Source organism: Penaeus japonicus, unplaced genomic scaffold (assembly GCF_977035675.1).
Source record: "Penaeus japonicus unplaced genomic scaffold, GWHDUDI00000001_assembly GWHDUDI00000078, whole genome shotgun sequence".
Classification (NCBI taxonomy): domain Eukaryota; kingdom Metazoa; phylum Arthropoda; class Malacostraca; order Decapoda; family Penaeidae; genus Penaeus; species Penaeus japonicus.
This window is the reverse complement of record NW_028234480.1, coordinates 17,501-30,000: the sequence shown is the minus strand read 5'-3', so window position 1 is coordinate 30,000 and position 12,500 is coordinate 17,501. Positions and strand designations below refer to the sequence as shown.

The following is a 12,500-nucleotide window of genomic DNA, read 5'->3' as shown; positions in this document are numbered from 1 at the left end:
GTGATATGTGTATGTGTATGTATAGTATAGTGTGTTATATATATATATATATATATATATATATATATATATATATATATATATATATATATATATATATATATATACAATTACACACACATTGTGTACACACTCCACACACACCACACACACCACACACACACCACACACAATATATATATATATATATATATATATATATATTTATATATTTGTACAATCTATATCTATTTTGTGTATATGCATATCCATATTCCAATGCTTATCCATGTCCACCCAGAAAACACCAACCAATGTCCGTGGGATTAAAAGCCTCTGTTTGCTCCATTTCCAAAATTTATCCTCATGTAAATTCATAAACAAGAAGAACTGTGCCTTCTTGTTCCCACATGAGCTAAACCCCCTTTCTGCCTCTGATAATCCGACCAGAAATCAAATCATTTCTCTTGAATTTATGCGGTTCTGTTGACCGGTGAATTATGCTTATGGTGTTCATGTTAAATGTGTATGTATTTTGTGCGTGTGTGTGTAGTGTCTGTGTAGGTATATGGAGCTTTGTATATATAGGTTGTATGTGTATTAGAGGATGTTTATATTGTATGGTTATTTATATTGATATAAAATGTTATTTTTGGATACTTTTTTCTTGTATTCATTTATATAATTCTGCAATTCTTCTTTTTCTTTGCAATGTATTGATAATGCCATTAATATCAGTTTCAAGGTTTTAAGTATTTCAGTCTTTAATAATTTCTTTCTCAAAAATTATAAGGTCATATCTCCTTACAAACAAGTAAGCATTTTATGTATTTTAAAAAACATTTTCATTCTTTGAATATCTACATCATTAAACATTTTTTTTAGTTTAATGTTTATTAGTATACTCTTGTATTTCTTCGTTGTCTCCTTTTTTCATCATATTGTTGCATCTCAACAATATTTCAAGCCTTATAATTTCAATTCATTTCATCCATAATGAATATTTTCTTTATCATATTTCTTTTAGACTTTGCTTCCAGTAGGAGGATATTCTTAAAGAAGAGACGCTTATACACACAAATAATTTATTACAATTTTCCAAATGTACAACGCATCGAGACAGTGCTTACATCCAGTATCAGACTTTTGGTAATTTAGTAATTAGCTAAGACTACTTAGACTAGAAATATACAATGATAATGATATGTTACAGTTAGTACCAGCTATGTACAGTACACTCAGCTGCGGTCCAGGGCTGTACAAAAGGTATGGACTTAAAAATGAGTACGAGTACACACGCAGGTGTACAATGGAAGGAGAAAATGGGTTTAAGTGGGTGGGGGGCGGTGGGGGGGGGGAGGGGAAAAGGGGGACTATAAATCAGGAGATGGGGAGGGGGAGGGGGAGGGGGAGAGCAGGGACATGCTATGTATCTTACAGGCTCCGTCATCTTACCCAGTACACTAAGATAATGTTAAGATATCGTGGTAGTAAAGATATGTATCCGTTAGGTTGAATGCAATTGGTCATACCAATTTCTCTTAATTATACAATGGGCGGGGAGGGGGGAATACATTCTTAATTCGACATGTATGATTCTTTTAAATATAAATGAGAGACATACAAAAAGTTAAATTACAAAGAGTTATAAATGCAAGCAAAGACGCCTTTCTGACTGGCGACAAATAAAATACAGACAGACTACACACACACACAATATACAAGCACACGCACACGCACGTACATGAGATCCATAAGTTAAGTAAATTCATCAGATCATAAACCAGCTTCAAAAGGAGTTAAATCCTACACATTTAACTCGTTGACCTTAAAAATTAACTTCGTATACAACTGCATTTGAAGTATACCATTTTTTATCTTAACCTTACAAAGTTACAATATTATGCATCCTATTCCAAAAGAAAGTTGTTGTTCTTCTAACCTTTTCGCTCACGCAGGAGCTTCTCGGTAAGACTTTAGACAGTAATACTGGCTTCAAATGGTCCCTGAACAGCCCTTACGTTTCTACACGGCAGCTTGGACCTTTTCGACCTCAAGAGACCACCACACTTGAGCTTTTCATCTGGCAAGTGACCTTACATTTTTTTTTTTTTTTTTTTTTTCTTTTTTCTTCTTTTTTTTTTAGGTGGCTGAAACTGTGGTCGGTCAAGGTGAAAGGTCAGCTGCGATGAACTTATTCGCTACATGTTCTAAGATCTACATGTCTTTTCCTTATTCTCCTGAACTTTCCGTTCGAAGAAGGAAGACGGAGAGAAAGAGAGAGAGAGAAGGAAGGAAGAGAGAGACAGAGAGGTGAGACGTAAACAGTCTGCCAAAATAGGGGGTTCAAAAAGGTTCAAAAAGGCAAGAGAGAGAATAGAACTTAAACACCATCCCTGCAGGTCTTTCTAGTTAAACTAATGATTGTCCACCGCAAAAAAGGTATTTGTGGTTATGAGAGACTCTGGGTGATTAACATCTTAATAAGATCTTCTTCCTAATTTCGTGATTTTCGATCGAATTCTCAAATCAAACTTTTTTTTCCACATATTTTTTTGGAATCCTTTTTTTCATTTTTTTTAATCAATATTTTGTTTTTGTTTTTCTTTTTTTCTTTTTTCTTCGGCCCGCCATCGAAACGAGAGGGTTATGGTCGAGCCAATCAATAAATGCGATAAGACTTATCAGTGGCTAACCCTCTAACCACTGTCTCTAGTTTTAGTGCCTCTCTAGCTGCATGACTTACAGATAGTGACTAGATTCCACTCGTATGCTAGAGACTAGAATTTCTGCCCCAAAGATCTTCTTCAGGCTAGAAAATTACACTGACTAGAAGGAACGCCGTATAACTAAGGTTATTGACTAGAATATTAGATGACAAGAATATTCACTGTGACTAGATTTCCTGTCGACTAGAAATCCCTCTGACTAGTAATTTTCAGTGACTAGAAAGGTTTATGACTAGAAATGTAATTGGAAAGAAATTACTAGGATATCTAGTAATATGAATGAGTAATATATTGACTAGACAAAATACTGACAAGTAACTAGAATGCACTCTAACTAGTAATTTCACTGACTAGAAATCACTATGACTAGTAAATCCCCTGACTAGAATTCAATCTGACTAGCAAATCAACACGACTAGAAATTACTGTGACTAGTAAATCAACTCGACTAGAAATTCGTCTGAATAAGGAAATAAGTGACTAGAAATCCCTCAGACTAGATTTCTTTCTTTACTAGAACACACCCGACATCCAAGAATTAGTAAAGACAAGAACGAAATTACTTGACTAGATAATCCAACGACTAGGAAATCATCTGACTAGTAAACACAGAAAAATACGATCAGGTTAGAAACAAAAAGTTTCCACAAGAGAATTTCAGAGTTTATTATGACTAGGAAACTTAAAAACTAGCGAACCTAATGCTACTAGTATCTAAGACTGTTACGTTCACTGATATGGCAAACCTGGTGACTAGAAATTTCAGCTGACTAGTAAACCATCAGACTAGAAGATCCAATGACTAGGGCAAAAATTTGACTAGAAAATTATAGATTCAATATTTGACTAGAAATAGCAATGGCTATTACACCCTCCAACTGTTCCCTCTTGACCAGTTATCTACCGACTAGTTACTCCTTACGACTAGATTATTCCTATTGACTAGTTGCGTTAATTAACTGACTAGTTTTAATGTCTTTATGACTAATTCTACAACATAATGACTAGTTGTATACGACTGTTATCCATGGTGGTTAGTGGCTCTAAACTACCTTTTAAAAAGTAAACCATAGAACCAGACATATTTTGATTTGATTTGATTTCGTCTATCTTTTTTTCGGGGGGGGGGGGGGGGGGTTTTTAACGCCTCTTTATTCCGACGGGAAAATGACTACCTTTCTATCACGAGAAGAGATGGTCATTTTCACATCAACGTTTGACGTGTAAGAATGTTGAGGGTTCGTGTGATGATAAAGTGGAATGGATAACTTGATAAGACATGAAGTTGATAATATATAGTTATATGTACATATACATATATATATATATGTACACATGTATATATGTATATATCTATATATTATATATAGATATGTACATATATATAGATATGTACATATATATAGATATGTACATATATATATATATATATATATATATATATATATATATATATATATATATATATATATAAATAACCAGTATATTATCAGTGACTAGATCTTCACTCTCCTTAATGAAAAATTACTTAGAATTTAGAACATGAGTTACTCTTAAAAGCCTAATTACTGCAAAATGACTAGATATTGCACTTATCCAAGACTAGATATAATACGAATTACATCAAGCTTAAAAGCAAAAAGAATTTTGAGGGGGAACTTAACTAATGACTAGAGCTTGCACTTGCCCAACTTATGACACGGAATGACTAAGACTCGTGACAAAGCTACGACTTATAAGTAATGACTAGGAGTTCACTCTTCCACGACTAGGTGACGACTAAGAAAATACTGACTAGGATCTTCCGTTTACACTCGCCCTGTAATAAAGTTAAGCCTTAGAATCTACTGACTAGATATGCACTCTTCCGCGACTAGAGAAAAGAACAAACAAACATAAAATTAAAAAAAAAATACTAAGAATAGGTTGACTAGAATTTTGGAGCAAGGTCGTCGTCTCAACTACGACTTGCGAGCTACGACACTTCTCCGACCCTACGACTAGAGACTTAACGACTAGAAACTACTCGGCGGACGAGAGATCAATATGGCTCCGGACTATGACTACTCTGCGAGACTTTTTTTTTTATCACCCTTTTTGAGAAGAAGAAAAAAAAAATGAATGAGAATCAAAAATGAAGTTACTTTCTGCATAATATCTACGGCCGAAAAAAACCCTCTTATCAAAAGTCTCCCAGAGTTCCGGAAGAGAGATGTCCGCCTTACTAGAAAAATGTGACTAGATTTTCCTCATCCGGTGGAGGGCGGATCGACACACACACCTCGAGACATACGTATATAAAGGACATACACTTAAAACGAACGAAGATGGATCAATAAAAGTACAATGGAAGCGAATAAGCTATGAAAGACGAACGGCGACATGTTGAAGGCATGGAAGGGACACTGATTCAGAAGCGAGAGGCGAGAAAAGGAAGAATGGGAGAGAGGGGGGAAAAAGGGAGATTAATTCTTCCTTTCCTTTCCAGTCTCGCTGTTTCGTCTCTTCACACGCGCTCAACGGAGGAGAGGAGTCTGGGAACGCCGGGGAACGGAGTGCATTATTCGAGCCTTCCTAAATTTCGGAGAACAAAGAATTTCGACGAAATTATCTCAAAATCGAAAAAAGTAAACAAACAAGCTAATCTCAAGCGAGGACGAATCACGCATCTTAATTTTTTCTTCTTTTTTTTTCCTATCCAAAATTCACTTAAACCTCTCTCCGTTCCTGCACTCCGCCTTCGCTCCCAGACTAAGGGAGTAACCCCCTCCCCCCCCCTCCCACGCAGCCACCTCGGGTTTTCCTACACACGCGAGGCTGGCGAAGATTAAATATACCTAAAGCACGATGCAAGGTAAGCGCGCTGTACTCCCTCTTACGGGAGGACCACGCACTAATTAACACTGAGAACTGGGATAAGTCACCCGGCAGCGGCCTCTCGGCTCCGCGGTTTCAGAAAGGATAGCGAAAGGAGAGAAGAGATGGATAGATAGAAATAGACTACATACTAAGGAACCCGAATGATGAATAGAGCGAGGCGGCGTCTACCGCGATGGCAGGGATAGAGGAAGCGTGATGAAGGGCAGGAATGCGATAATACAGATGATTCTGAACAAAGCCACAACTGAATAACCGATTAACCTGCGGACTTCACCCTCCCTGTTCAGACTCCCTGTTCCACCGCAATGCGCGCGCACGCACACGCTCTCACTCTCGGACTCAAAATAAACACTAATAACTATTCAGCGTCATGATTGCTGCTCTCTGGGACATCTGTTCAGCCGGCAGACGGAGAACCGCAGCGCACAACCTGAGGCTATTTTTTTCTTTTTTTTTTTACATTTTTACTTCAGATTGTTTCGACTGGAGATAATCCAATGCAAATGACGAAGAGGAGAAAACACACGGACTACTCTGTACATTGACATGGCACAATAAATACACGGTAAGTGGGTTTCACCCAGAGATAAATACACTAATATAGATATATAGTTATATAGATATATATATGTACATACATTACTATCTTACACACAGCCCAGGTTTAAACACCACTCATGTGAAACATTACGGAAACACACGGAACGGTTTGGAAAAGAGTTACGTGCACGCACCCTGATCACTGTATCGCGACAAAACACATTCAGGGGCGCGGTGAATGGCAGGCGACATTCTCTTCAAAGTCATTGAAATATTCATTCAGTTTGTCCTTTTTTCTTTTTTTTTGTTTTTTGTTTTTTGTTTTTTTTTCGTTTCAAATACTTCAGACAATTATTTGCACTCTTCCCTTAACATACACTCATTCCGAGAGACTTTAGCTTCCTTAAACTCCACTTAATTTTAGATATTGCACTCGACTGATTGCACGGGTTCCTTGCAAAGTTGCACACACTCCCAGCTTTTGACTAATCTTGCCAATTAGTTATGACTTAAAATATACATTCTTAACATTTCTTGCTTTGTAATTTTTTTTGTAGGAGACTTAGGATTAATATGATTATAATTTTTTTTATCTTTGTATAAAAAGTTTTCATTTTTTGAGTAAATCGTCCACAAATGAAGAGCACTGCTTGCATTATAGTTTCATCGTTTTACTTACATACAAAACGAAGAAATACACGCACAATTTTAACGAGACTTATGATTATACTTTAATCCACTCAACACTTTACACCCCCGTCCCCCCTTATCCCCCCCCCCATCAAACGCAGGAAACCTCCCCTAATGGAAACTCGTAATTGGATAGCTTAAGGTCCAGGACAAAGAAAGGAAGAGAGAAAGATAGACAGAGAGAATGAGAGAGAGAGAGAGAGAGAATGAGACAGAGAGAGAGAGAGAGAGAGAGAGAGAGAGAGAGAGAGAGAGAGAGAGAGAGAGAGAGTAAAAGAAAAAAAAAGAAAAAACAAAATCGATTCGGAAACTAAGATCGAATCGGATCCAAGCCGAGCTAGATCCGACCCGATCTTATTACAAACCGACTCGAAGGGAGAATCAATAGTCCCTATAATTTTGACAAACGAGCGATAGTAAAAGAAAAAAAAACTCGAATCGGTACTCTCATTCAATGGACAATTTACATAATTTTTCTCTCTTTTTTTCTCAATAAATAGATATATCGACTGATTCATCCGAATATTAATATATCAATGACTTGGAACGGAAGAGAATGGCGTCGACCAATATTGCCCTAATTCTAAGCGTCGCCTTAATTCTAGAAACATCCAGAAGGAACACACAAGAGACAAATCAAACAGTGAAAGAGGCAAAGGGAGCGCAGAAAAAGGGGAGGCAAAAATGGGCCGAAAAATGAACCGATGTTTTTTTTTCTTCTCTCTCTCTTTGTTTACATTATTTCTGGTCTGTCTTTCCTTTTTCTTTTTTTTTTTTTATTGAAAGGTTAATCATTCCGTGCCGTTGCCTCCCCTTCTTCTATCCTTTGAGTCATTACCTCTGCCTCAAGGAACCATGACAAAGATATGATACAAAACTCAGTTCAACAACCGCAGAATGAGATTAATTCAGCATGCAAAGGATGTTATAATCTGCATTGTGAAACATCCCGTACAACTATTTTTTTTCTTTGTTTTGTTTTGTTTTGGTTACTTTTTGCTTGCAGTACCTTAATCTGAGTATCTTTTACATCATTATTTGGTGGCCTGAAATCCACTGCAAGAAGAATACAGTCGTGTGGTCTCTCTGGTATAATCAGGTACTTTTTTGTTGATTATCATTAATTACGAATTAATCTTAAGCTGAACTGGGAGACGGAGCCTTAACTCTTAGAAAGTCCTTACGCTTATTTGCTTTGTAAAACTACTTTTGGAATGGTGACTTGGCTTATGTAATGAGATCAGGGGACTAGAATTATCAATAAGTTTTAAATTAGAATCAAAGTGATCTTGTGATTAACTTCACAAAACTTATGCTTAAGACTACAGTGCACGCGGCGTCTAAGTTTTCTGGCCTTGTTTTTTTTCACACGACACAGAAAAGACGTTAGACAAATGAGAATAAATAAATACAAGCAATCATAACAAATATACACGCTTACATTGCTAATGGATACTCTCCCAGTTGTCTTAAGAAATAGATATTCTAAGAATGAATGACAAAGACACTGACTGGTTCATGGGTAAGTGGGAGCCGAGACTTATAGCATGGGTAGCCTAGACTCGAATTAACCTAACCTGTTGGAGGAGGACCTGCTGGAGGTGGAGGTGGAGGCGGAGATGAGCTGCCGTCGCCTACTGGAACGCCACCGCTGAGACCGGGAAGAAGTACGAAGACGCCGCCGCTGGTGAGACGTGTCTGCGTCAGGGAAGCGGCCTCGTGGTGCCCTCGGAGACAGAAGGCATCGCGTGGACGCCCTCTGGAACCCGCTTAGCACCGGAGAAACTCGCTGGAGTAAGGGAGGGGGCGGAAGGGCAAGGGAGCCACCTTCCAAAGGGTGAGGGGAGGTTACACAATGGGAGTTAGGTCGGCGCGGAGATCTGGTGGGGGCGATGTATGAGGTGGGGGGGAGGAGGTGGAGGAGGAGCTTGTGTTAGGAGGTGCCCCCGCGGGGAAAACTGGGGGCGAGGGATGTGCAAGGGTGTGGGCTCCACAGGCTCCACTTTCGGGGCGTGAGCAGCCTCTAGGTGAAGCTCGAGAGCCGCAGGGGTGTAGAAAGCCGCGGCACACAGATGACAGGGAAGGACCTCGCTCGGGAAGGGCGGGGAGAGCAAGGGCGGGAGGACGGGCGGCTGGGAAGATAAGGAAGGATGAGAGGGCAGAGGGGCAGCGCTGGACGACGATGACGGCCCGGCACTTGCATTCTCCTCGCCGTGATCTCCTCGATGTGTCGCCAAGTGCTTCCTAAGGTAGGACTGCCGCTTGAACTTCTTGAAGCACAGCTCGCACTCGAACTGCTCGTCGGACGCCTCTTCCTCCCTCGCCGCGGCCACGAAATGCGGCAGAGGGACGAGGGCGGGAGGCCCTTTCACCAGGTTGTTGTTGGTGATGCTGCTGTTGTTGTTGTTGTTAGTGTTCGTGCTGTTGTTGTTGTTTTCAATGTAATGTTTACTTGATCCGACGTCGTTCTCAGAAGACGTCTTGGGCGACGACGTGACAGAGGTGGAGGTTCCGGGGGTGGGGACGCCTATCGAGGTCGTTGTCTTGGGCTTGTGCCAGCGCCTGTGCGAGGCAAGGTTGGCAGGGCAGTTGAAGACCTTGTCGCACTCGGGGCAGCGGTACTCCACGTGGATGATTCTTGAGCATCTGTGCTGCGCCAGTCCGAAGGCATCGTCGTACATCTCCTTGCAGAGACGACACACATAATCGCCGATCTTATTGTCTATCTTGGCCAGCTCGGCCTTGGCCTCCTCTGTGATCTCAACCACGTTGTAGGCGGGGTCGATGTCCCCTTTCCTCACAACCAGGGGCTCCTCTCCCTCCGCCAGCTCGCGGATGATCGTGCCGGACACTGGTGACGTCTTGTCCTCGTCGAAGTTGAGCCTCCGCGCTGCCTTGGTCTTCTTGGACGTCTTCATCTTCTTCTCGGGCGTGCCGGACGCGGTCGGGGACTTCCGCTTGTGGGGCGTGGAGACCCCTCCTAGTCCGGCCGGAGACTTGCTGGGGACTTTCAGCGGCGTGATGTGGCGGGGGGAGCCAGGGGGACGGGGCGTGGAGGTGGTGCTGAGGTTGAGGCCGTCCTGGGGGCTCCTCAGCGGCACAGCAGTGTGACTGAGGTCGTACGGAGGTCGTCCCAGCGGCGAGGTGAAGGGGATGGGTGACCTGAGCGGCGAGGAGCCATGCGGCCAGTACACAGTGGGGGACAACAGGTGGTACGGGCTCGTCTCGGGCGGGATGAGGTACCTGGCCTCGTCCACGCGCGGACTCGTCGCTTGGAAGCCATGATAGTGACTGACCTCGTGACCGCCATGCAGCGTCGACACATGTAATGCACTCGTTAAGTCGGCCTCTGGATGCTTTCTTTTGACGAGTGCCAAGGGGGACGTCTGCTCGATCTCACACGGCGTCGTAAGGACGTCCGCGTGAAGCTTCGGAGGCACGCGCAGCGTCGCCGCCTGATACACCGACCTCCTGTAGAAGTCGCTGTCAGAGGGACTGCTGAAGCCAGAGTCCGGTGTTCTGACAAGCAAACGACTCCCCTTATCCATGCCCCGCACGTGCACCACCTCCTTCACCCCCTCCACATAGCTCTCCACACGCACCTGTTCCTCTCTGGCTGGCAGCGCCTCTCTGCTCCCACTGCTGGAATGCCGACGACGGAGGCTGAAGTCCACCGGCTCCTCTTGCTCGTCGTGCATGATGGCACTTCTCCAAGGCCGGTATGGTACTAAGTCCAAAGCACTCATGTCTTCTCTTCTTTTCACCAGGAAACCTTTCGGCATTATCACAGTTGAGATCACAGATGGAAGCAGCGAGCTGACTCAAATATACAGGGTTGAGACGTGAAGGGCGCCCGGCAAGCGCCTCACATCTTGTTTGCGAGTGAGTGAGGGAGGGCGAGAGAGGAGCGCAGGAGAATGCGTCCGCCCTGCTCCCCACCCGATAACCAACTGACTGTGCGAGCAGCGCGGCGTCCCCTCGGTGGCACCTGGGCGTGCCGACGCTGGTTGGCCACACGCTCGCGAACCGGCCGCTGATTGGGCGCGCGTGCCGACAGACCCGCCCCGCGGCAGGTGTGCAGCGGGGGCACGTGCGGCGGCCTCCGACTCCCAAATCGATGACTGAGGATTATACATTTAGCTCTGTGTCCGCAGTCCTTCAGAGCACCTTTATTAGTTCGCTGTAAATTCCCAGCGATAACCCCGAGGGTCAGAACAAAGCCATTGTGCAGATATTCATAACTGGGGGCCGCCGGCACGCGTCTCCTGGCGTGACAGCTGCCCCTGCACCCGGCTGCCTTATCTGTACACATCTGCAGCTCCTCATCTCTATTTTAATTTAAGAGCAAAGGAAATTATAGCTGTAAAGTAACGGATTTTATTCTGGTAGTATTCCGAGTTCAGTTTATTTACATATCATTAGGAAAATGAAATAGTTATAATTCTTACGAGCATTTACGAGCGAGACATTGCAAAAATCAAGAATAAGGATAACACAAAGGGAGACTTTTCTCTGAAATCTCACTGACTGTCGTCAGCTAACTAGGTTATTATTTTTCCACTTTTTACTGCTGCAGGCAAAAGCTGCATTAACACGCAGAGCTGTCATGACAGGATGCTTCTAAATAACGCGTTGTAATGTTTCACTTTCAATGATAATTCTCTCTCACAGAATCTTACGACGTAAAAAGGAATTAAGTGACGTTATGTAATATTCTACAAAATACAGAAAATCGCGAAAGAATAAAATCAGATTTCAGATACTCTAGCCGGTCTCTCAGCCGGGAAGCTCCGCCCCCTCTCGCGATTGGCCGCTCTCATCCCAGCGGCGGCCAATCAGCGCGACTCCCGCCAACGCCGCCGCGAGCCAATGGGATTCCTTCCCGCCACGCGACAGTGTCAAGAAAAATGTCTTCCAATCAGGCTTCCCGTCGTTATTGGCGCCAAATCACAGCTTACCTGCCGCGCGCCAATTTACCGATAGGGCACGATTTTACCGCCGGTAAATTAAGCGCCGCAAGTCGAGAGTCTTTTGTTGGCCGTAAAGAGGAAGTGTTCGGCCTTCCCTTGTTGACTTTCCTATTCTTGTTTCTTACTCTTCTATTTTATTTTATTTTTTGTGACGCAGCGCTTTTTTCTTTTTCGATTTTTTTGTCCGCTTATCTTTCTAGAGCGCTCTTTGTAATGATTAAGAGGTTATTGTCAGAATAAAGATTATGGTTATGTCGCAACTATATTCCTATAGTTGTTTGTTACTAGATCATATTTATTATTTGTGTTGAGGAAACCTTGATAGACGAGTGAAGTAAATTTCTATGCTAGTTAAACAAACAAGCAAATAAATTATAAATTATATTGACGTTACTTATCTACAGCTTTAACAATATCTTTTAAACGTCAAGTGAAATTTTCACTTTCCTCTGAATATTGTAATTCTATACTATTATGGAACATACGAATTCTATCAACTTCGTTTTCCAAGTAATAATCATTGATATCATATTATCAACATCATAATCGCCATTCATTGTTTTGATATCATTATCATCATCGCCATGAGTTGCAGAATTATATTGTTATTTGTTGAATATAGTAATCAAAGTGTCCATGATTGACACTGCTGTCACTTATTGTTATGAATTTGTATTATTATTGTTATCGTTGTTATCAATATTGTTCTGAA

At 42.2% G+C, this 12,500-nt stretch overlaps 1 protein-coding gene across 1 annotated transcript; it reads right to left on the bottom strand.

Moving 5' to 3' along the window:
• Positions 1-1,047: 1,047 nt before the first annotated feature.
• Positions 1,048-10,757, bottom strand: LOC122261866 (uncharacterized). Its single transcript, XM_043029683.2, has one exon. It carries the CDS (start codon positions 10,598-10,600, stop codon positions 8,681-8,683), a length of 1,920 nt encoding a protein of 639 aa, XP_042885617.1. The 5' UTR covers positions 10,601-10,757; the 3' UTR covers positions 1,048-8,680.
• Between the last annotated feature and the right edge of the window lie 1,743 nt (positions 10,758-12,500).

Bases quoted from the DNA above. Each gene is read 5' to 3' on its own strand.
- LOC122261866 (XM_043029683.2), bottom strand. From the start codon at position 10,600: ATGCCGAAAGGTTTCCTGGTGAAAAGAAGAGAAGACATGAGTGCTTTG.